Genomic DNA, 26,917 nt, shown 5'->3' with positions numbered 1-26,917 from the left:
TAAAATGTCAGAAATATGAGCATTTGAGCATTTTGTATTCTCTTCTATACCAACTATAAGCTTTTTCACTAAGATAACAAATATTTCTAATGTCTGCCATTTTCTGCCATTTTTTAGATTTTATTTTTTCTATTGAAAAGCAGAACCTCAAAAAATAAATAAACCTTATTTTGAACAAAAGTTTGGTACATGCTATGCACCATGATTATGGAGTTTCTTATCTATTTGAAGATAATGTCACTGTTCTTCTTAAAACCCCTTGATTGCCTATTACCCACAACACAAATTCCATCAGTGTATATGACCTTTATTTTTTGTATGTATCTCTAAAACCCAATTGGCACACAAAATTAGTAAATACATTTAAATAGTAAATACAGATAAATAGTAACACTTTCCTTCTTCTTGTCATTGCCAACTGTTTTAAAACCATGAGGACTCATTCTTGATTGACTTTCTTCTTCTTTTTGTTTTAAACATGGAATAGAAATTATTTAAGAAAAAGATACCAGTTATCAAAACATTATACATTTCCAGTCCATTTCTTTTTAAGGTGAAGGCAGTTGTCAAAAATAATGTAGTTTAGCCCAATTTCCATTTAAAAATGGACAGAATTCAAAATCCATCATTGAGATTGTTCTGTTTTAAAATCAAAACTGAGCCAAATATCTATGATTGATCAGTGGAAAAATTCAGGAATCAAATATTTCTGTGAAAATATTTCTATGAAGAAAAGAGTCACTTACCTAAAACCCCCAGCCTGTAATTGATAGTGATAACAATGACATTTCCATAACTTGCGAGAATGCTGCCATCAATCATATTTCCAGTGCCCTCCATGTAAGATCCACCATGGATGTAGACCATAACGGGTTTCTTGCTGTTCTGATCATGAATGTCTGAAAAAATTCAAGTAAGGAAAACACAATAAAGCAATAAAAACATAAGGAAAATGGCATTAACAATTTTTAATAGTGCTTACAATAGTCTTAATTACTTATGTTTTCAAAGTCACCACCCCTATACTCACTAGCTTACACATTTCAGGACCATCCTACAAGCCTAATATTTGCAATTTAAAATTTCAAATACTATTTCCTCTAAAATGGTCTCACTTCTAATGCATTCAGTATTACAGGAAATTTAGTTTTAATGGAAATGTCTTAAAGCCTAAAAAACCAAATTATGAAATAATCTTGGTTTCTTTAGAATACTCAGTTTCAAAAATATACCAATTTAGCAATATCTGTGCATCTAATAATATAATTATAGTAATGATCCATACTTTCCCATTTCTTGTGGGACATAATTATTGAAATTGTATTCCCAATAGTTCAGTAAGATATAATAGCAAAAACTCTAACTGTTCTGGTAGAAGAAAACATAGCAGACTGTTCTTTCTTTTAAACAGCCTTGGAGTTAACAGAGAGGACTTATGTGAATTTTTGGCACACATTTTTTGTATTTAAATCAAATTATGTATTTTGTGTTGCACTTTTCCTGGTCTAGTAGCAGCTAAGCCTCAAAGAACAACCTTGAGTTAATGGATGATCTTTTGTATAGGTAGAAAATTCCTGGCTACTTTAAAAAAAAAAAAAAAAAACAGCTGGGTCTTTAAAAGAAAGTTCAATGAAATTGATAAAACTTTAAAAAATTCTAAAAGAAGGTTAAATGAAATTGATATTACATATATAACAGTGAGATATAAAGATGTGCTTATCAGTGATTGCGGTATATTTGAGAGAAGGTTAATCTAAAAAGTTTAGCTCTTGATGCCAGTGATGATTCAGAATACCTAAATCTGAAATTTATGTTCTCTACAAAACAACATGAAGAGAGGTTAAGCTCCTCTATGAGGTAGAAGGCAACTCAGAAAGCTACCATTACATGTCCAAATCTTCTATAAATAATTCAGTCTATCTGCATGGAATCAGAGCACTTCTTTCAAGTATACAGCACAACATACAAGGAAAAGCAGAGCCTCTGATTATTCAACCAGGTTTTGAAAAAAATCTTTTGGCTATGCATATATTGAAGAGTGGAAAAGGATTGCAGACAAAGGAAAAGCTGAGCTAAATACCTACAGGTGAGGGATCTACATTTGAAAAGCTTCCAAACATCCTCCCTCACCTCAGGCAGATTAGGAAATACTGAGATAAAAAATGTGATTGCCAATGAGGTACCAGATAGTCAGTGTTTTATATATGTGGAATTAATTAGAGCATATTTAAAGGTAAATTTTGACTATCATATTCCCGTGTCCCACTTTTGCTTCATTCCTGCATACACCTTAAATATGACAAATTTCCAGCTGAGTTCAGGAATGCCCATGCTGCAATGTACACCTGTCCACTTGTCGGAGTTTAAGGCTTGTCATTGATTCTGCCTCCCTTCCAGGAAAAGATATATCCTTACATGTTGTATTTTATATGTTGTACTTGAGCAGCAGAACAAAAGTTTTTGTGATAAGATCTTTTTAATTGTTGTGACTATAAGAGTAGTTGAGCAATTAAATAGATCATTTAAAGCAATGAGGTAGTAGATTCTAACAGATTGTTTTATTTTATTTTTATTGTCAGCATTTCCAGCAAAGTATATAAAATTGCTTCTTCACTGAAGGCAAAGCTAAGATCTCAAAGAACATGAAAGCACCAATTATTTAAAATAATTATTCGTGTTGCTGAACCACCTGTCCCTTCTCTCCGCAAAATCTCATGGCATGATTTGCTTGCATTTAATCTTTTCTTATTACTTTATTCTACCTCAGGGTTAAATCTTTCACTGATGAAGCCAATAGAAGGTTTCCCCTTTCTTTTCAGTGTGAACATTATTATTTTCAACATAAAGGAAATTAGCTTGATGCTTTATGCTTAGAGGCTTAGATCTAAAATGAATACCTTTGTTAATCATGAAATCCTAACATTTTATCAATTTTTAAAAAGGTTGAATAATTATGTGTTCATAATCTAGTATTTATCTTTAAAGCAACTTTGGTTTTGTCTGTTATTTATCCTTTACTTTACAATTAACTTCAGAATTTGGTATAGAAATGATAATACCGTTGTTTGAAAAAAGCCTGTGTTGCACAGAAATAGGAAACTGATAATCAGAAAGCAACAGAGTAATTCTAGAGTACTCTGCACAGTATTTCTGTGTTGTAAGAAAAAGTGTAATTCAGCAGTGAAGGTAGTGGAGTAGAGGGCAATCAGTGTGAATCAAAGACCTGAGGTTTTTATTATGGTATTTTATATACAGACAGAGTAGCTACAATAGCCTGAACTCCCAGGAAAAGAGGTGATAGTACCCTCACTGCAGTGTGTATGATTTTAAGGGAGATAGAGAGGACATATGTTTCCAAGTAATTTGAAATTATGTCAGATGGGAAAACAATAAAAACAGGAAAAAAGACATGGACTAACACTTCGGATTGGCCAAGCCTGAGAGGATTAGTAAAGATGTTGCTTTGAAGCCAGACCAACAAATTATCCAGGATTTTTGTCTTCTCATTTAATGTGAAAATGTTTTTTTCTTTATTTGGTAAATACATGTAAGCTGACAACGTAACTTTAATAAAAGGAAGGGTGAGAATAGAGGAAGATTTCATGACTTCTTTCTATTTTGGTGCATCCTAAATAGATTTGTTGTGTCAAGGCAAGAAAAAAATTCGTTTCCAACTAAAACTTTTTTGGGGTATTTCACTGTGAACTTTTAGCATTTCCTTTCAGGAAACCCAGTCCAACTTTGAAAGAAGTCAATGAAAATGATTGTTACTGATTTCAGTGGGAATGTGGTCAGAGTGCGAATGAATGCGTCTCAGAGGCTAGCTGATTACAGGAAAAACACAATAAAGCAACATCAACAGCTTCCTTTATTTTTGTGTCCTGAAATAAACCACATCCTGTGAGAAAAAAATATAAATAAGTAAATAAAAATAGCAAAGACAAAGCACAATTCAACTGTATCAATGTACAGCATGTGCACTGGGGAAACAGTGGAAGTGAAAGGAAGGATATATGTGAGTTTTTTCATGAATTTCAAACAAGTGAATATACAAAATGTGTAGGAGGGAAAAGAGCACATGCATGTTTTTAAATACCATTTTCTCAGCCTAAAGAAAGAATAGAGGGGAAAAATATGTGGTTTCAAATAACATTTATGTTACTCACTTCACACATATTTAGGAATAAATTTTACACCTATGTCACGGAGGAACTGCAGTCATCTATATGCTAATTTAGATTTTAAAAAGAAAAACAATCAAAGCAAATTCTAAAGAAGAAAATAAAGAAGCACACTGATGTGAGCTTCTGCAAATAAGGGACTAAAAATCATGTTGAAATAACAGCAATAATAATAACAATATCATTCTTATTATAACAAAAATTGAAAAGTTTATGTTCATGCATCAGGGTCAGGCTTTGAAAAAACAAAAAATACCTTCATCTTCACCACGATCATTACTGGTTATATCATCTGCGCTTTTCTTTGTGTTGGCTCCTGGGTTCATATTGAGGAGGAGAATAAAGGGAAAAAAAGAGAATTCAAAACCAGCAGGTTCTCAAAAAGAAAAAAACCACTAGTACAAAAAATGTAACAAAAATGTCAAAATCTGTTACATTTGAAATTGAAAAACAAAAAAAGATGCAAACTGCACATAAACATAAAATGTCAAGAAGAACAAATTGAAAATATTTGAAAAAATGTATCATATTCTGTGACAATGCAGTACTTTAGTTAAAAGTGATTTCTTCAAAAAAAAATCAAATTAATGTGCTATTAAAAAAGAATAATATAAACCAAAAAAGTATGTTAAAAATTACAAAATTATGTTTTACACAAGAAATGCAATTTTATTTATTCTGTTCTGTAACCTTGAGGAAATAATGCCTTGAGTTACTTTCTTCAATGACTTAACATTTTATTCATCGTCATTACAATTTATTAAGAAATGGCCACAAGTTGAATTTTGGATGGAAATAATGCAAATAAAATGATTGTTTGAGTTTTACACCCCTTGATTTGACCAAGACAAAACATAAAGGCCTCCTTAGAAATTAATCTTGTTTTCCATATGAGCAAAAAAGATATTTAAAAGAAGGCTGTAAACAAAAGTGAAACAGAGTTGAATCAATGTCTATTCATGAAATCGGTCCAAAACCAGCCTTTGTTAAAAATATACCTCATCTCATGCTCTTTAGAAAAACCTAGAAATTGACTGAAAACATTTACTTACCATGATAAAGAACTTGCATTTCTTTATTGGAAGATTTAGGGAAGAATATGTTTTAATTTATATTCAACATGCTTTCTTAAAATATTTTGAGGTATACACATGCACACACAGGCACACACACACAAACATTTATGCTCATACGTGTCACAGCCTGTACTTATGGGAGCAAGAGGAAATGAACATAGTTTTCACCATCCCCATCCTTGGGCAATACTTCTGTTTTCTGACTAAAAAAATAAAAATACACCAAGCTATCCAAGCATTCTATTACACTGTGCTTATTCCCATAGCAAGTAGCCCTCTGTAATGTAAATGGTTACTTGATAAGGAGTGAAACATGAATAGGAAAATCAAGCTATAATTTAGCTTAGAAATTAACACAGCTACTAAAGAAATAAAATGGTCTAAGCATGCTAATCTTTATTTCCTTGAATTTTCTTTATTTTGAAGTGTCTTTTCAATACATGATGAAAAAGAACAGTATACTTTAACTTGTTTATGTATGAAGTCTCAATTTGTAACAGATATATCATATTTAAATAAATATTATTTACTCCTTTTACTTTCCTATTTAAATTTCACTGTTAACTATATTTATATCCCTCAAAATCCAAGACTTCAATTAAATCTTAGTCCATTATTGTAAGGCAGAATATTATCATTACTAAAGCATTTAAGATTTTTAAATATATATACTTTTGGGATTAGTGTACTAGTTTATTTGTCTTCCAGATACACATTTTCTACAGGCATTTTCTGGAAGCACTGCCTCTATGTATGCAGTGATGATGATTAGTGAGCAAAAATGTGAAAAGCAGTGTCTGATACTCTATGTCCTCATAAAGTCTCCATCTTCAATGCTGTTGTACAAAAGATATTGTTTATCCAATACACCTGTGGATTCATTATATATATCCAGTACATAATTAACTAAGTAAAATATCTCTGTCAATGAAATATAGATATTTTCCAATCTCTCTTTTCTTTAAGTAATAGATACGGGCTCATAATCTCAGCCATCCTTCATGTTTTGTCCTTTTATTCAATATTGTTCCAAATTACTTATAGCCCAATGACGGTGCAATACTTTCTCAGGTGATACACAAATAAAGCTAATTTTGTATTAAGTACTCAACCTTACCCTTAAATTATTTTTGATTCATGTAAAATATTTATGAGAAATTGTTATTTATAGGCAATGAATACATATAGACATAAGTCTGAACATACATAACAAATTTCAATACTAGTTTCCCCAAGGAGGTGGTCTTTTAATTGTTTGATAAAAAATATGATCATCATACGGCAAATATAAAATCAACTATCACATATTTTTTATTCTTATGAACTTAAAAATATCAAAATCAGTGTGATCCCATATATGCAGTACCTGTAGACAAAAACTGCGTATACAGTTATTAGGACTGTAATCCCTATTCCAAGTATTTTTGAGTGAAAGAAGTAGTTGTGTCCCAGAACATTTTAATTTGGGTACTATCTCACCCCAAAATCTTCAATACACATATCAATAACATAATGCAAAGATTTTCTCTTTAATGTGCTTCCCAGTGTGGGAAACACATTAAAGAGAATGGGTCAGTGTACTTCTGATAAAATCAATGCAAGTGTAATGAGAATTTGGAAAATGTGCTCACATCATGCTATTAGATGTATCACCTAACAAGCTATGTGACATAAGGTTATCTGTAATAATTGAAACACCTCTTATTCAATTTTTATGTTCTTCAAAAATGTAAAATATCATGTTGCAATCCGGTTCCAGAAGAAATTACTATAACTTAGTATGTATTTATGTACAATATTAGTGGGAATGCTGTTTCTCCTACATGCTGTGAAATAATTTTCCTCTTGGCAATTGGAATACACTTTTGTAAATAAGTTCTTGGGTTTGAGAGGATTTTATATTCATTTTGACATCTGGTAAGATGGGTTCCCCATCAATGAGTTCCCAAACCAAGTTTCTGTGCTCCTATCACATTGGAATTTTTTCATACTATGCATACCAGCCATAAAATCATGCAATTGTCAAGGCTGAAAAAGATCAAGTCCAACTGTGGCCCTAAGTACCATCTTTTAAATACCTCCAGGGATGGTGACTCAACAACTTCCCCGGACAGACTGTTCTAATGCCTGACCATCCTTTCCATGAAGAAGTTTTTCCCAATATCCAATTTAAACCCCTGCTGGTGAAACTTGAGGCCATTTCCTCTCACCCTATGCCTTGTTTCTTGGAAAAAGAGACTAACCCCCAGCTGGCTACAAACTCCTTTCAGGTAGTTACAGAGAGTGATAAAATGTCCCCTGAGCTTCATATTCTTCAAATTAAACAAGTCCAGCTCCCCCAGTTGCTCCTCAGACCTGTGGCCAGATGCTTCACCACCCCTGCTGTTCTGCAACAACAGAGCATCCCAGTGCCTCAGTGTTCTCTGTGCAGTGAGGGACCCAGAAATGAGCAGAGGATTTGAGGTGCAGCCTCACCAGTGCTGAGTACAGGGGGACCTTCACTGTCCTGGTCCTGCTGGCCACACTATTTCTGATACAAGCCATGTGGGTGATACTGTTAGCATGTATTAGTATGTTGCTGGAAGCCTATATTTTTGAAAGGTTCACGTGATTTTTCTAGCAATGCTCCTAAGTATTTTAGGTGATTTTGGAGCGACTGAAATAATTCGAACAATGACATCTGTTCTCAGACTATCTCACACAGAGAGCAAAAATTTGAATTTTCCAGTCATGTTGTGTTTTGTTTTTTTCATTAAAAATGTCAATTCATTTGTCCTTAAACTTCTGAAAAAAGATGGTAATCCCTGTCATAAGATAAAAAAGTCACTATGCCTCTAAGTTTAGTTTAAGGTTGCATTAATCTCAGAGACTGAATGGTATTATAACTCAGAAACTCCCATTGCTCAGAAAAAAATGCCTGCCTGCAACAGCTGATTGTCCCACAGATCAACACTTCCCTCTGCTTTGGGGCTTCTTTTGCGAGTGTTCAGGGTTGGGCCAATTCTTTCCCCATATCTCATATTCTCCATATTCCAAATCACAGGAGCAGCAATTTTAACCTTCAGTTCCTATACAACATGTAAACATAATCACTGTATTAGAGGATTTGCCCCTTCTGCAGGGGCAAATCCTTCTGCAGTCTAAGAACTGTTTACTCATTCATCCCACATTAAACACAGATGGTAAATTTCAACAGCAACCCAGGATCCAGAATCAGTAGTAATGATCTAGTGCATTAAAGACTGAATTCCCTGAATATCTCTATTGACTAACCTGGTGTTTGACCAGAGTTCTTGGTTTGTAAAATTTGTGTTTCACTTTTCATAATACTGAAAAGTAGAAGAAAAATATTTCAAAATATAATTAGGATGGAATTTTTTTCCCAAATGGTCAAGGCTAGGAACTACTTAACTACATATGTTAAATATGCTGTAGATAGCATAGCTCTACTGAAGAATACATTTGCATAAAAGTTCATTGTATTTTAGAAAAACATCTTATTGTTAATGACAATTACTAGAAAAAGATGTGACTTTGTAACGCATATTTTAAAGGCCAGGTGACCTCTTTCCATTTGTCCTACAACTCCATTCACTGCTGAGAGAAAAGAGCAAGCTGTAATGCATAACTGAACTTTGTCAAATCTCTTTTGCAAAGGATTTTTGTCTGTCAGAAACTGCTTCTTTTTCATATATATATATATATATATATATATGTGTGTGTGTGTGTGTGTGTGTGTGTGGTTTTGAAAAGAGCTCCAGGCAATATCGTATTAACAAAGAAGGGTTTCATGGGGGCTATGTTTTTTCCCTGTAAGAAGCACTCTAAGCAATGCAGTTGTAAACATTAAGTCAGAAAACATCTCGAAAAGGTGTTGATTTTGAAACAATGATCAATGTTTTAATAAACTATTAAAAATTATTTTATTTCATTTATCTATGCATGTACAGTCACCTTGTATTCCCAGATTTGTTCCAATGCCATGCACAAGTCTATGAGAAATTAAGAAGTCACCCTGCTGTAAGCATGTCCTCTGGCTCACTTTTCCTTTGCATAATGAACAAAAATCTCATTCAGAAGCAAATTTTCTGGTTTTGTAAGTTGTCCCAGTTGTATTGACAATTTATGCTGCATCCTCCTCTATTCAGACAATATGAATCGCATATATGTAATAGAGGCAGGTCCCATGCATGCAGTTTACCACGCTTACATATTAGGTATTCACTCTGAAGCCTCTAATGGCAGCAAAAAATCATCCACAACTGCTTAAGATGATGCCATTTCCTTGCATTTTATTTGCAATTGCTCCATCTGTCACATACCTTTTGACCCCATTTAAATTCGGAAAAGGGCTCAGTTTTCAGAAATCATTATCAGTTGTATGACCTCTCAGTTTCACATAGCACATGCTTAACCTTCTGGAAATTTCCAGCTCAAACCAGATTAATATAGGATCTAATAGACATTGTCTCAGTATATGTCTTATTTATGCAGCCATTTCAATAGAACTCTAAAGCTCTTGTTTTCCTATCCCATGAAAACTATTATAGTTTTACAGTCAGGTCAAGTCAACAGTTCATTACAGTCTCAAGAGAGCATTAGTAAAACAAAATTTCCTTTCAGCATTTATCATAAGACTGGTTGGAAAACTTTGCTTTGAGTGTGCAAGACTTGACACATTTCATGCCAAAAATAAGGATTCCATCACTGGTGCAGTTTGGCTGCCATAACACTGCACCTGGCTCATCCCTGTGGCCAAGGCTCTCCAGCTGCCTTTATAGTTGTAACAAGAACTTCTTATTTGGCAGCTGAAGAAAGCTCAAATGAGGCATTTGACACTTCAAACAGAGTGGAGGAAAATGATTGTCTAGAATTTCAGCTTGTTAAAGCGACATAGAAATGACTGTGGAAGCCCTATGTTAAGGAAAGACCATAAAGGCAGGCAATGTATCTACATACCTGCTGTTTGGAAGTCTGTTCATTTAATTAAAGAAATAAAAATATATTAATATTGCCTAGATTTAAATAAATATTATTCTTAACTACTTACTGAATAATTTCAATATGTGTGTGTAACTGTATGTGGGTGTCCACATACAAGCAAATATGTACACATAAATGCACATGAAAAATCTCTATACAGCTAATCAGCTTCCAGAAAGAAACCACTTTTATATTCTGTCAATCCTTTCCCATAATCATATCTAAATTAAGTTATAATACATCAACAATGTGCATAACTCCAGCAAACACCCATATTTGATGATTTCAGTGCAGTCCTTAGCCATAAATTAGATGCCATCTCTTTCCTGAATAATATGAAGACTTAGACCTATTGTTCTATGTAATTTTCAATGTGAAATTCAATGAAAGCTCAGAAATTTCCTTCAATTTGCCTGAATGAAATGTGTTTAGTTTTGTTTTAATTCCTATATTATCTGAATAGCAGAAGACACACTATTAGAGTAGCCATTATTCTAATGCCATTAATAACAACAAAACAAAACCTTTTGGGTTGCAAGTGCTAGCTCTGTAAAGCAACAACATTTAACTAAGGAACATGCAATACAATTGAATTCATGCTCTTAATCACTCCAGCTGCAACACACAAAAAATTATTGGCATTCCAGAGAAAACACATAAATGTTGTTGAATATCCAGGAAATGTTCCTTTTAAAGAAAAGGGCATTAAAGGACAATTTTGTTTGATATCCATAATTGGATGGACTGTGAGGAAGAGCAGCTGAAATCCCTACAGTTTTATGTGTTCCATGCATTAAGGAGGATTAAATCAAAAAGAAAATGCAGTTTCACAAGCTTTTTCATATAGTTTCAGAGGACAAATAAAAAAATCTGTTGAAAAAGAAAAATTCTGAGGTTGAAAAAGAGGTTGCATAAAAAATATGGCATTGTTATATTACCTCAGCTCTGTACTCTATGTTGCCTATAGGTTTCAGTTACATAAAAAGGTTTTTTCACTATACTTCAAAGTTTTCCTATATACTTCATTTTTGGAAAGTAAGCAATGTATTTTAAGACTGTTAAAAATATATCTATGATGAATATAAACACTGAAACTTATAGCATACACATTGTATAGTTCCTGGAAGAAAGACACCTAAATGTTATTTCTTTTTCCAAAAATATTTGCATTTACTTAGATTGTATTTATTCTTTCTGGAAATAAATTTATAAAATGACTAGATTTTATATTTTAACCCCTGTCAATTCATTTTGGCACACTTTGTATTTCCTAAAATTGTTCTGAATAAAAATTACCAAGAATAATAATTTTTAAATCTATTGAATTAACATTAAATATGTTGTTTTCATTCATATTATTATTAGCAAAATTATTATTATTTTAGAGGAGTCATAAAATAGAAATGAGGTAGGCAGATCAATTCACTAATAGTTTTTATAAGGGTTTTTGTTATGCAAGTTACACCATAACTAGAATTTACCATCTTCTAAATATACTGAATTACTTTGACAAAACAATCCATAATGGTTCAAAAGAAAGAGGGCATTGTGAAGCCTATCCTTCCAGTGACCTCCAACAGATATGAGGAGCATTTCTTGCACTTACAGTGTAACTGAATCTGCTTTATTTGATGGAAAACTGGAATAAGCCTGCAATGGTTACTGATTCAATAATGAAAGACTAATTAAAACCATAAAAATATCATATAGTTATATTAATTCCAAAAGAAGCACATATTTTTCTGTGCAAGCATCAGCTGAAACACTGTCAGTATGAAAGCATAGCAGTGACCTCAAAGAGATGACATTTGTCTGCTGAAGTGATGCACTTGTGAAAGTGTGAATGTAGTAAAGCTGTGTCCTAGATTCAGCTGGGATGGAATTAATTTTCTTCATAGTAATTTGTACAGTGTGGTATTTTGAATTTAGTATGAGAGTTAGGTTGATAACACACCGATGTTTCAGTTCTTACTGAGTAATGCTTGGCCTAAGTCAGGGACTGCTCAGTTCCCCGCGCTCTGCTGGTGCACAAGAAGCCAGAGGAGCAAGGCCATTTATAAATCCCACCACAAAATTTGTTCAGAATATATTAATACTGTACTGTCAAGTCAGTGAGAGCAAGACAAGAGCTGAGTGCAATTAGCTGCCGAGTGGAAAAAGGTTGTTGGCATGATGAGTACACTGCAATTAAGTTGCCAATAATGTATACGATTCTAAATTAGAAGATAATTCAACATTTATTATTAGTCAAAATTCCCAAGCCTAGATGCTCCTACATTCTACTTAATGTAGACAAGTATAATTTGCAAAGAATTTGCAAAGAATTCACTAATGTTGGCTTAATACTACCTATAACAAAAGGATGATTACTTTCAAATAAACTTAAGAGAAGTACCTGTGTGCCATTTACAATGACTGTGAATTTGCCCTCTTTGCAGAAAACTGAACACTGCAAGCACGCGCTCTATTTGGTGAAGTTGTTTGTGCAAATTCTCCCTTTGGGCATTTGTAGGCACCACTGGAAGCTGTGAACTGAATAATCAACTCTTAAGAAAACATCTAATTATTTGATGCAGCTATTTAATTCTTCATTTTGAAGACTAGTTCAATTTGTGGTTTCCTTTGGAGGATTCAGAGAGTAATTGGGTTTGTTATGCCAGGGGATCCTGTGAAACTGTAATTTTATTCCATTGTGACAGATAATTGTTTGGCACCATATTTTGATGTTTACTGGATCTTTGACCTCTTAGTTTTTATTTGGAAATCTTGGGAGTGTTAGTTACAGGTAAATAGAAGGTCCATATGAGACATCTAATGGAGATAAAGGATTTTTTGGGTTTTTGGGATTTTTTTGGTTGGTTGGTTTGGTTTGGTTTTAGGATATAGCCATGTTTTCAGATTTTTTTCCTACTACATTTTAATGACATCTTCATCTACACACAATAATGCACAAAATCTTACTGGGATTAATAATACCAAATCAACTAAACAATTAGACTACCAAATAATTAAGTTGCTAATAAAAAGAGTGTAATTTCAAAAGATGGAATAAAATATACTACAGTTATTTCTGGGAAAATCACATCTAGGTTGTATATGATGAAAAGATTTACAATGTGAAATATGAATATTTAATTAATGTAATACTTCCCAATATACTAATTAAATATGAATATTTAATTAATCTAATACTTCCCAAAATACATAAAAGATTTTCCCTAGAACTGAATAACAGATGTGTAAAAAAAGATAGAACATTGAATATTAAGTTCATATAAATATTTTATTCATTATTACTCAGTAATGAAAATGTATATGACTTTTCAAAACATAAATTAGTGTCTTTATCCCAAACAACTGGCAATACCTTTTTGGCATCAACTTGGTAAGATTTTTTTTGTTTTCACAGAAAGATTTTAGAGAAGAGTGATGAGGAGGGGTAAAGCACAGACAAAACCTGCAGCATTCTGTATTATTTACAGTTTAACTGCTTTCAAGCATTATTTTTGGGTATATTATGAAGCTGTGATATTTTATCTATAATATTAAAGAAGAACACAGACCATTTTGATTCATGCATGCTATACAATTATTAATTGTATTAAGCTAACCTCAAAACTGGTGGTCAGAATCACGATTTAAACTCATAATTCAGCAACACAGCACTGAGCTCACTAGTATCTGATCCATCTAAAATCTATTATTTGAAAATATCAGTTGGTTTGGAATAATTTGTGGATTATATATCTGTGCTGGTGGAAAAATCTTTTGTCTATTAAACAAACTGGATGAGAACTCCAGTATCTCATTTTTGCTTTCCATTTTACAATGTTCCAGGCATAATTCACATTTTGTACTTTCAGTGCTAGGACTCATGCTTTATTCAAAATCTAGAAAGGAATAACAGTGGCTTGTCAATTATAATTATCTGACAGATGTAGGAAATTAAAAGCAAGTAATAAAAACCCCTTTTTTATGTAAATACTATATAGCATGTGCCACTTGATAAAATACAATATAATGGAATTATATAATATCAATATTGAATAATATGATTTACTATTCCTTCTGAAGAAAGGCAAGTTAAATTTTGCATTTTATAAGAATTATATATCAACTACATGGAATTAGATGTGAAATAACACAGCTTATGAATGCAACTACTTCTGAGAAATTGAATTCCAGCCATCTTTGACTGAATATAAGTAGTCCTTGTGAAAAGGAACAGGTCAAGTTTTTCTTCTTTTGATTTATTTAAGCAATATTATTGCAGATTTGCTTATGCTATTTGTTTTCATATGCACCTTCAAGTCCTACCGAAAAAAATAATTGTTCTGTATTTGTATTCAGCTGCAGAAGAGAGCTGAATATTTCTTTTCTCAATCAGTGCAATTTACAATTTAAAACACCTACCATCTCTTTGAGGAAATTAACTATAATTGGCACTCTGTTGAAGGTCACTGACAAAAGGATTTAGCGAGGTTTTCTGAAGGTAAAATTGGCACAACATCAGTCCAAATTACACCTGCCTGTATGCCGTTGTTAGTCTGTCAGTCATACCAGGGCTGAAATACACTTACACGAACAAACCAGAACTGGCACCACAGCCAACTTTCCTTCTACTTATGGCAACAAGAAGAAGGCATCAGGTAAAAAACACAGCAAAAACAGATTGCTGTGATCAAATCTGTCAGTTTCCACCTGGCACCAGCCAAACCTCCTGTCCAAGGTCAAAGCCTCCTGACAAAAACCACACTGGTGTGGCAAATGAACTTACCTGTGCCTTTAAACTCTCGCCTCCCCTCCCCACTAAGGAACACTCAGTCTCTGCCAACTGCTTTTCTCCTGAGGCAAAATTTGAAAGGAACAAAACCACCAGGTGAAAGGTGATTTTTGTAGTAGCTGTTCCTCAGCTGGACAGCTGCCAAAAGGCAAATTCCATTAGTTCCACTGTAAGCGTATGTGGTTGTATGTGTGTGTCTGGGTGACATTTGCCAAGTTCTCACACTCTTTTTAGGCTTTCATGCCTGGATCCTTTAGCAACAGAGGAAAAATCTGAGAATGTCCTTTGCACTGTGTTTTGCTTTTCAGGCACCACTGTGGGTAATTTCCTACTTTTTACCAGTAAACCCTGATAAAATTTGCCATAGAAAGTGCAGAAAGGAAAAGAAAATCATCAGCACACTATGCCTGACTAATCTGGTCTCTTTCCGTGATTTTTATGGGATAAGGGAAAAGCTAAGGATGTCATTTATCTCTGCTTCTGAAAGCTCTTTTGTATGTTTCCATACAACAATCTTGCTGATAAATTCGGGCAATAAACATTTGATGGAAGGGCTGTTGAGATGGATTAGGAATTGACTTCATGGCTGCTGAAAAAATAGTCAAGAGCTAATAGTCCAAGTGGAAACCAGTAACCAGTGATGTCCCTCACGGTTCTGTATTAGTACCAATAGTGCGGAATATCTCTATCAATGACACAGGAGGATTGAGTGCACCATCAATAAGTCTGTGGACAGCACCAAGCTCTGTGGTACAGTTGGCACATGGAAGAGAAGGGCTGCCAGTCAGAGGGACCTTGGCAGGCTTGTACAGTCAGCCAGTGTGATCCTCATGAAATTCAACAAGGCCAAGTGCAAGGTCCCGCACCTGGGTCTGGACATTCCAGCATCAGTAAAGACTGGCAAAGAATGGATTGAGAAGCAGCCCTGAAGAGAAAGATTTTGGAGTACTGGGGATTGAAAAAATTGAACATGAGATGTCAGTGTGGGCTTGCAGCAAATCAAAACCTTGGCTGCATAAAACCAAGCACATTCATCATTACTGAGGGCTATGGTTTTATTTTGCATGTTTTCTAAAATTTATGACACATTCAGTTTGGAACAAGTTTAATAATTCTTGCAACAAATGTATTATGGGACATTCTACAAAATTGCATATAGACTTCTGTGCAAAAACGTTCTACATTTTAGCATTTCAAAATAAACCCCTGCTGTCATCCATATTTTAACTCTGGAGATATAATTTCCCTCATGATCAAAGTGCACTGCCCTTCTCTGTCCCATATTGACTTTACCACATTTCATTTTAGTATCTCATTTCACAGGTCTCTACATAAATTTCCCTTGGAAGCTTATTACAGATTTTTGTAAAAAGCAGCAATTCCAGTAACAACCCTTAATTTGTGATTCAGACCCTTGCCTTTGAAAATAGATTTCAAATTCATTAATATCAGCAGTAGAGTACAAACAAGATCATTAAAGTAATTGATAATGTTCCCTCTCTCAAGAGTAGCTTTCAGATTTTCACACCAAGAAACCAACATCCTCTGACAAGTTATTTTCTTCCAACTCTTCCTTCTTTCCTTTGCGTGTTTTTGCACCCTCTGACACCATTCTTTTTCTTTACAGTAGTTAAGCCTTCTGAAGTGATATTCTTATCTTTTCCTTACACAACTTTGATTCTTCTTCTCCCTCATTTTTTTGTGTCATTATGTTTTAATTTGTCCATTAACTTTACCCTAGGATACTGCTTAACTACCCACAACATGTACTTTACTACCTCTGCTTGTTTTGGTTGGGGTAGAGATAATTTTCTTTCCCGTAGCTTGCATGGGTTATGTTTTGGATTTGTTCTGGAAACAGTGCTGGTACCACAGGGATGTTTGAGCTATTGCTGAGCAGAGCTTGCAAGGTCAAGATCTTTTCTGCCTCTCACCTCACCCTACTCCATCAGCATGAGGGCCACAAGGAGCTGGGAGGGGACACAGTGAAGGACAGAAGACCCCAACTGACCCAAGGGACATCCCCCACCACATGGCTTCATGCTCAGCATATAAAGCAGGGCATGAAGGAGGAAGGCAGGGGGATGTTCAGTGGTGACGTCTTCCAAAGTCGCTGCTACACGTGATAGATCCTGGCTTTCCAAAGGATGGCTGAACAACTGCCTGCACATGGGAAGCAGTGAATGAATCCCTTGTTTTGCTTTGCAAGTGTTCACAGCTTTTGCTTTATCTATTAAACTCCTTATCTCAACCCATGAATTTTCTCACTTTTACCCTTTGATACAATCCTTCATCCCACTGCAGGAGGAATGAGTGATCATGTGAGTGAGCTGGCTGGGGTCTACCATGACAATGCTCTAGAATATCAAAATTAATTCAATCTCTTGCTCTCCTCAGTTATTCTCCATCTTTCAGCATTCAGTAATAATTGAATGCTATTGCAATTTCTGTGACTTAATTCTTGTTAATATCACTTCGTTCTATTCTGTATTTTTCTCTAGGTCTCTAGTTTTACAAGAAGCAACAAGGCATGATGCGTTTCTCTCAGTCAGGAATTAAAGATGTCTAAAAGAGAGTCAAACAAGCCATATTTTGATAAACTGAACTGTCGGAAGAATAATTACTACCACCTACATCCCTAGATGCATTAATTATAAACCAGTATGTTATTCCCAAAAAGGGGTTGAGAATAAAAATATTGATTTGCCAGTGAAGTACTTCAGTATCTAATAAAATAAATTACTATAAGAGATTAGTAAGAATATACAATATGGATATTTAAATCAAGAAATAAAGTTACTGCACCCTAAGGAAAACAGTTATTAGAAGCATCATAGAGCATTTATATACATACACACACAGAAAATAATCCATAGCTCTCTTTAAAGAAAAAGCATCACACTTTTATCTGCTAGAAATCTTGATTTAAAAAAAAAGTTGATGAAATTTATATAGGTTTTCACAAAGGAACTTGCAAAAAACATTTTCCATGAGATATTGAGAACATAATTATTTACAGAGAAAGAGGTAATGTCATGGATTAAAAACAAGATACACAGGGTATCTTATATTGTAACCAGAGGTCAATTTTCAAACTAGCAACTGATTAATGGTCTAGTGAAATATTCCATATATTAATCTGAGGTTGTTTAATATTCTATTAATGATCTGGAAAAGAGGATGAATTATCATATAGTATAATTTGCTAGGTACAGAAACAACACGAGCTAAGGCTAGAAAGAATATTAATATTTTAAAAGATAATTTATAAATTTAGGGATTTATTTAAATTTATTAATTTATAAATTTAGGGAAATTAGGGAGCTCTGTTTTTAAACTTAAGGAACTATGTTTTTTAACTTAAGTCGCACAAACATCTACATGCCTGTGAAATATGAGCTATTCACTCTGCAGTCTGTGGAGATAAGAAATGGTTGCCTCAGTTTGAGACAATTTCAAACAAGGTGTACTTATTTCTCTTTTTTTCTTTCTGAATAAAAAAATAAACAGCACAGAGCTGGACATACTTCTTAAGTAGCATGTTTAAAAACTAATAGTCATGTACAGTGGAAGCAATAAGTGGAGGCAGATACGCGACTTTTAGATTCCAGATTATCCATAACTTCCAGAGAAAAAAGTTTAGGCATTACTCTAGACATAGCCATGAGAACCTTAAAAAAATGCCAAAGGCAACACCCAGAATATTAAAGCAAATCAGGAAATTATTCTGAAAATACAGAAATATTGTCGATCAACATATAATAACCAGGTATAGCAGGTTTTATCAGGAATGATACATTTACATCCAGATTCTTTTTTACACAGCATCTAGCAGAAAGTTTTCCATCAGTGCTCTATATTTCTGAAAGATAAAAATTATTTTGGATGAAGACATTTGTTAGAACCCTCAATTACACCCAGAGATCAGAAAAAATAACAAGAATTATAAGAATGTTGAATTGTTCCTTTACAGAGCTCATGTATAAAGTAAGCCAAATTTTCTGTGAAAACAGTGTTGAATTCCTTTAAATAATTGAATATATTTACAATCTATTAATCTTTAACAACTCAAAACCAATAAATACTTTAAAAAAGTGGCAAAGACATATTGCAATAAAATACCAAATTTTATTAGCATTTGGTACTATTATTAGCATTTAAGTATGTTGCACCATATAGCTGGCACCAACAACTCAAAAAAAGGCAAAATACACAGTTATGTGTAATTTAACTGAGATAAGTGGGACTGATTTGTGTTCACAATAAAAGTTATGGGGCAGAGATGGTGAATTGTGTGTTTCATGGCATAGATCAATCACCACAGTCTCTGGCAAGAAATCACAGTGAAGTTCAGCTCACACAGAAGTCTCTTGCACGATCAGGATTCCTTACTCTGATGTATGAGAGGAGTGACAGCTTGAAAGAAAGGAACACAATAAAAATATTTTGTGTGGTCCTAAACCACTTTCAGCCTCAGTATTTAATGGTGCTGTGGAAAAAACTGATTTTTATAACAACATAATTTTTAAGATGAGGTAGCAGTGAAATGCTAAATTGATATTAGGATAAAAGAAGGACTAGTTACTGTCCCTAGTTCTGACAAAGGGATCAGAGAATACCAGAATTAAGTTTCCAAAAAGGGTTGGTTTGTTCTTGTTAATTTCATTCAACCTTTAAAGTTTGCTATATTATTTGATCATACTCTGTTTTATCTTTATGATCATATAAGGAATATCATTTTATTAGGGGATAAAATGTGGGATTCTCTTCACACTTAAAAAATTACATCTGCTTCATATTTTTCTTAAAATAGACTTTCTCAGAGCATCAAAGCCAATCACATAATTACTTGTACACAAGTATATAAAAGAATTGCATTTCAGTTTGTAAAGTTAATTGAAATTTGCAGTATATGTGCCTGCTAACTTAGTTTCAGAATGGACACTAATAAAAGGAACATACAAAAGTCTGTCCTGAAAGCAGCAATGGTAATAGGAGGCCACTGTCACAAGACAAAGCACCCTAACATCCACACAGAAGACAGGCTGAACTGATTCAGAGCTGCAGTGATGTTGCAAAAAATGCACCAAGTTTTAAGAGAAATATATTTTTTTTTTTAAAGGCATGAGCCTGGCACAGTTGCCCACATAGAACTGGCATTACAAATCAAAGGTGTTTCAACCTATGGTTTGGCTACACAATTTTAAAATTGGAATAAATAATTTTTACCCTTCAGACCTGTGAAACATTTTTAAACACAGCTTGACTACTTTTCTTTTAAATTTTCACCAGAAATCTATGATAACTGACAGAGAGCAACTGTACCTATATGTGTATATAGAATTAAAATAACATCTCTTTTAAGGATTGAGGCTGCATGATTGGAAAGGAAATTATTATTATAACTAAGGATAAGATTTAGAATTAGAAGAATAAGAATAAGAATAAGAATAAGAATAAGAATAAGAATAAGAATAAGAATAAGAATAAGAATAAGAATAAGAATAAGAATAAGAATAAGAATAAGAATAAGAATAAGATGCGGATTCACAGACTCACAAGAGAGTTTGGTTATTAACTACTAGGCCATGAGTGACAGTACATTCCTGGAAATGAGCAGAGGGAGAATGCTGATGTTTCTTTAAATCTCCAATGTATCACGACGCTTACATCATGCTGCGTGGGGTTACATCATGTTAGGACTCGTGATGTAACCCGTCGCAATGCAATGCACACATCGCATTCAGTCAGCACCTTTTCAGCCTGTCCACATGATCACCATGGCCAAGAGAGGTTTGCTTGAGTTAATCAAAATTATTCTGTTTCTGTGGTATTTATGGTTGGTCATGAATAGAAACTTTCTCGGCTTAAGAAAATGCAGGAAGGGAAACAGAGCTAAAAAGCATCCTAAATATAAGAAAGGCAAATGTGTAAAACATGCAGGAAGGCTTGGTCTGATGATGATGTGAAAAGCTACCCACATGAATATATTATATAGTAAACTTAGGAGCAAGTAAATCAGGGGAGAAATACCAGATGGATCACTCTCACTATAAGCATATTTCCTCTTTAAATATAAAACACATCCATGTGTTCAGTCTGGGGGTTGTGCTTTTGTGGAGGGGAAAGGGCGCCTTATTTTGCCTTTTTTTTTAGTGCAATGTGGTAAGTAGAACTTTAAGGCAGGACTTAAGGGCAAGCTTTTCCTACGTTGCATGAATGCTGTGCTCTTGTGCTCTCCCAAACCAGGCTTCAGCTTAGGTTTTAGCAACAATTTCTATGCAGAACCAGGCTGCTGAAGGTATCAGAACAGTGTCATTGCCAGTGTCTCCAATGCACATGCAGCAGCCCAAGTGCGGTTGATGGTGGAGCTGGTGCCCAGCAGAGTATTCAAACAACTGGAACAGCAGAAGCAAGTGTGATTAGAGACAAATATTGCATACCAACTGTAACAATGTGCCTATTTATTTAAGACTAAAGCCAAGCAAGTCTAATTTTTTTGTCTCACCTTATTCCTTCCTTTCTTTTCTTAGTCTAGCCTTAATGCTAGTCGCTAAAGCTTGAGCAGAAGCATCAGAATATAGATATGGAAAATTTTACTAGTATTAATTTTACTAGTATTGTCATTTTGAAAATACGATTGATATTTAAATGCATGGTTGAATATTTTCCTTGATAGGCCACTGTAAGTTTGTTATTTCCTACTTGTTTTTTTACACTATCCCTTGGAAAGCACTCTTTTCTCTAAATACTTATACATAGGAAAGATAAACAGCAAACTCACAGCACTATTTTTTTAATTAACCCTATACTCCATAACATTTATGTTTAGATGGAGAAATAGCCATGAGCATAGGATGCAAAAAAAACTGGCAAGGAGAGTATGATGTCATTTGCTACATTGCTGCTTCTTCTCCTATAAGATTTGAGTAAAAATTATGTCAAATTACGTCTACTGGAAACTTTGCATTCTCACTGTTGTTTTTATGTTGTTTTAATGTTTCTTCCATTCTGTCTGTCTTTGGGACAGGAATATACAGAGGATGCAAAGTCCTGTTGATTTTCCACTCTGCTGTCCATCTTGCACACACAGCTTGCTCAAACAGACGTGCATAAAAACAGATAATATAAAATTCTGTCGAAGAACTGTATGTAAATGGAATAATTTTTAAGGTTGATCTTCAATTTAGATGTGAAGATGTATTCTCCATTGGCAGTTGTAGTCATGAAAGCATTTACCATTTCTTGACTAAATCCCATCCTTTCTGTCATAGACTATAACTCCATTGGCAGTTATAGTCATGAAAGCATTTACCATTTCTTGACTAAATCCCACCCTTTCTGTCAGCAGCTCATAACTGTCTTCTTGCTAGAAGCTAATTCAACTGCACATGTGATTTCTTCAGAGCTCATCTCAGACAAAAATGTGTAAAGTTAACAAAGAACGACTCTTTAAACTGATAAAGCTAAAACACTCTGACTGAAATAGGTTAGGAGACAATCATTTGACTAGCTTCACAAGCAGAGGCAGAAATTGCTGTACTGGAGGGGGGAAAGCAGAGACTTTCCTAGCTGGCACAGCTGCAGCATGAAGAGGATTCATCCGCTCCTCTAAAATACCTAAGCAGGTGAGAAGTGACTGGCAGAGAAGGAAGGATTAAGAATTTACTGGAGAGAGATAAACACTAATTTAATCTCCTAAAGTGAAGTTAGAAAGCAGAGTGGTATTATGCCATCAGGAAGCAGGAACGACAACTGATAAAGCAGCAGATGCCAATGAAGGCACTCAATACAACTGTTTCTCAAAAAATATGTGACTCAAAATTGCAAAAGAAGCATTTAATCTCGCTTATTTTCATATCCTACCTAGTTCTTCACCTTTAATGACAAGATAAATCAAATTCTCCTATATTAAAATAATACTAATTAAGAGCTTGGAATCAGATCACAACACAAAGTGATTAACTATAACTGACAGAATAAAGAGAAAGACATTTCTGGAATGGAATCTTGATCCCAATACTCCAGAAAAGTCTATATATGTATCAGACATATGGCCTCTCTGAAATCAGGTCAAACTAGTGGCAGTTTTACTGCAAGTGGAATAAGAATAAAGCATTAAAATCTTAAATGACCCAGTCTAAATGAGAACAAAAACAAAACCAATGTAAATACAGTGGTGTAGGCAGAGTGATTGTATTAACACAGGTAGATTTACATGGAGAATATAATCTTTAGATGCTGTGTTTAAGCAGCATTCAATTTTTAATGCTGCTGTGGTAAAATAAATGAATCCCTGAAGCAGGAAGTGAAGAAAAAGGCAACTGAGCTTGAAGGTTGTTCCTAAGGCACTGTAACTTCCAGGGCTCCTTCTGGGACAATGCTAATTATGAATCAGCTTTCACTCCAGGTTTTGCCTAAGGCACAATCTAGCTATAAATAAATATTTATATCATTGAATCCGGCAAAGGCTGTTTTTCTAAAGCAAGAATGTTCCTAAGCAACTCTGACTCAGGTCTGAATCCCATAAACATTAAGTAAACTGAAACAGCTTCCTTTGCAGATTATGTAAAGCCTTTAAGGGAAAAGTTTAGGTTAATGGATGAACTTGCTCTAAGGCTTATGCTAAATAAGCCAACTACATTTCCTTATAACCAATAAGACAATTTAATCTGTAATTTTCTACCACCTTAGCAACAAGCACTATGTTCTTCCTGCAGCCAAGGAGCAAGGATTCACAACATGACAAGCTAAGTTAAAATAATCAGGCTTCTGCTATTAAGGAATAAGTGGAGTGTTTCAGCAGAATGAAAACTTCAGCAGTTTTGTCACACACAAGAGAAGTCTTTGGCAAAATGATGTACCCTGGGATGAAAAAATGATTTGCAATCAGATAAGTATGCTTTGCTTTTTTTTTTACTGATACCCAGTTCTACAGATATTTGTTTATAGTCACATTCATGTATTTTCAAACTAACCTCATAGACAAATTTAATTGAAACTGAGGTACCTAAATTGTTGAGCAGGTACATGTAGAATCTAATAATGCCTTTAAAAGTTCCAGTCTCATGTAGTTTTGAACCCACTACATATTTTTTGTGTAACATGATTTACAATCTTGAATGCTATACACTTTTCACCATGATTTATCTTAAATCATTACATTGTTATTATTTTCACTGCTTTTATACTGAAGTCCTAGCCCCAATTTAAAACATGACAATATTACTGTTTATTGCACTTATAGAAATTCATCTTCCTATAAGCAGCAAAAGCAGCCACAGCCTTTAACACAGGCACAGATTACATTCAATAGCTTTATGAAACAATATGTCTTGTTTCCATACAAAATACCATTATTATTTTGTGTAGATGGTATGAGTTTATGAATATTTTGTTGATCCATTTGCTGAAATAGGGCAGTATTGGGGAAAATGTAGGCCTCTGGCAGCTTAGGAAAAATTAACTAGAAAAGGAAAAATTTAAAACATTAACAACTTGCCTTTTCAACCCTCATTATATTTAGTATCTGCTCTTTTCTGAAATGGATTTGATTGTATGTGCACATAAAATGTGTGCTTCTGGATCCTAAAAGGGCCAACAGGTAGCAGAGAGGGAAACAGGCTATTTAATACTTGCTTTACTCTCAGCACAAAGAAATATAATGTGAGCTTTGCTGTAAGACCTTTTAGGGTGACAGTCATATGTATTCTAAAAATGTTGCTAGAATGACAGACCACATATATATGCTTGTTCCATTGCCTATACACATGCTGCAAATGTAAACCTGGAAATGATACAAAGGAAAGCATGAGTTTAATGGAGAACTATTATCTCAGGTCCACTTGCAATTTGAAAGAAAAAAATTGAATTTTTACATGAAGAAACTAACTTGTGGTAACTCATTGCTTCTGATAGTCCATTCAAATAAGTGGGACACCTATAAATATACAGAAGTTATACGCTAGGGACTGAATTCTGAAGAAGCTTCTTTAACAGCAAAACTTGGTCCAAAATCAATGACAAGCCTTTAAATAAATAATAAGAAATAAACAAATAATATTAGCCTTTAAAAGTTCCAGCATTAAAATCCCTTTCCAATGTTGTCATCCATGACTGGAAGAGAATATGCAGAAAGCAGACAGCATGTTAGATTAAGAGGAGCTTAATTACCAGTTCAGGAAATTAAAAAAAAAAAAAAGCAAAAAAAAAAAAGCTATGTTTTCATGAAACCTCCAGTAAGATCTAGGTTATTAGGGGTGTACAAAGAAGAAGATGCATGTTCTTTTTTACTACATTACTACATTCCTTTTTTCCCTAGTTGCCTTGGACCCCACTAAAATTCCCCAGTTTCTATCCTGTTGCTTTGGGAATTCATTCTAAAAGAGTGTGATGGCTATGGAACCAAAAGTTCCTGTCAAGTTTGCTTTTGAAAATCCTGGGCAACTTAATCAAATTCTATACATAGCATACAAGATTGAAAACCTGGCTACATCTGATATCTTATAAAGTAGTTGCAATGCCTGGAGGGCAGGAATTGGACGGGAAACCAATAACATGTCAAAAACACTAGAGGAAAAAGAAAGGCAATCATTTGAACAAGCTTCAGATAACTGGTCATAGTGGAATATTTCCATAGTTTATAGGGAATGTTCATATTCCTATGAGCAAAGGCATCAGGAAGAGTCAGAAGAGCAACAAAAGTCAGAAAATCATGCATGAGTGCATTCAAATGAACTCAAAACCTGTAAAAAATATTTTATGAAAAGTGACTACTAGAGGTAGCTCCAACTCCACTAATCAGGTTTCACAATCCTTAAGCATTTTATAGGGTTTCTTTGCACACGTCAATGTCTCATTGTTTGTGAAGATGGTTTAAACCCTTACTGAACTCAAAGTGAGATTTCTGCTTTTTTCCCCACATACTACATGCTAAATTACTAAGAATAGCCTGAAATTAATGCAATTACTCACAAATGTAAATATTTATTGTGCAATGCTAGAAAAATAACAGAATTAGGGAGCAGAGAACTTAGCCTGAGTAATACACAAAAATCCTGACTTTCTAAACCTGGAAAAAAAAAGCCTCAATGGGCACTAGAGAGAAGCCCCTCTCAGGAAGTAATTTATGCCACAAGTGCCATAAGTGCCAGGAAGGATGTATGAGGCCTCACTAAGTAGTTTAGTTAGTTTAGTTCTAATATGTTTATCTAAAATTCCCTTGTAAACAGTTTCTGCTGTGTCTGCTGTCCAGACACAGCAGAAAAACAACCAACTCTTAAAAGAAAAGCAACCCTATAGATTACATTAGAAAGTGGTAAAGGAATGACTAGACTGAAATTAGAAAAAAACCCCATAATACTAAAATGCAAATTAGCTTTGAGAAGAACACAGAAGTTTCAAATATGGGGAAAAAAGAAATGGCTTCCATGAGTCCCTAAGAGGTTGTCTGCCGTGTGTGAAGCAGCAGCATACAGATATCCCTAGGCTAGAACTAAAAAGACTTTTTGATGACAAGATGTAGAAAAATTTCTATCACATTCTTCCTTCTTAATCTAATTATGTCTGATAAGTGACAACAACATGTAGTCTAGATGGAGCATCTTTAAAAAAAATGAAGGAAGTTAAATTCTCTGTTCAACACACAGATCCTTTTTTGTCTGTTTAGAGGATTTACTAGTTATTTGGTATGGTCAAATAGGTTACTCGGGGTAAAAAAAAAAATCTGTGAGGTAGAAAAATTCTTTATAGTATTATGTCATTAGTAGTAGAAATAGTAGTAGTATTACATTATTACTTATAGTAGTATTACATTATTATAATTATTATTACCTTGTTATTAGAAATTTAATAATTTTTCACAATTGAATGAATCAATGCATGCTTTCTTTATC

General features: G+C 34.0%; 1 protein-coding gene across 2 annotated transcripts in view; it reads right to left on the bottom strand.

The window, feature by feature from the left end:
* NLGN4X (neuroligin 4 X-linked) overlaps positions 1 to 26,917 on the bottom strand; it is a 162,762-nt gene that overhangs the window by 64,456 nt on the left and 71,389 nt on the right. Inside the window, exons 4-5 of one of the 2 annotated variants that reach the window (XM_063147977.1) lie at positions 4,438 to 4,497; positions 747 to 899 (exon numbers count right to left, since the gene is read on the bottom strand). In XM_063147977.1, coding sequence (XP_063004047.1) covers positions 747 to 899; positions 4,438 to 4,497 — 213 coding nt within the window. The remainder of the gene's footprint in view (positions 1 to 746; positions 900 to 4,437; positions 4,498 to 26,917) is intronic. The other variant, XM_063147983.1, reaches the window with a different exon arrangement.

This window comes from Melospiza melodia, chromosome 2 (assembly GCF_035770615.1).
Source record: "Melospiza melodia melodia isolate bMelMel2 chromosome 2, bMelMel2.pri, whole genome shotgun sequence".
NCBI classification, from domain to species: Eukaryota; Metazoa; Chordata; class Aves; order Passeriformes; family Passerellidae; genus Melospiza; species Melospiza melodia.
The sequence above is the reverse complement of the archived record's forward strand: the minus strand, read 5'-3'. Positions and strand labels throughout refer to the sequence as shown.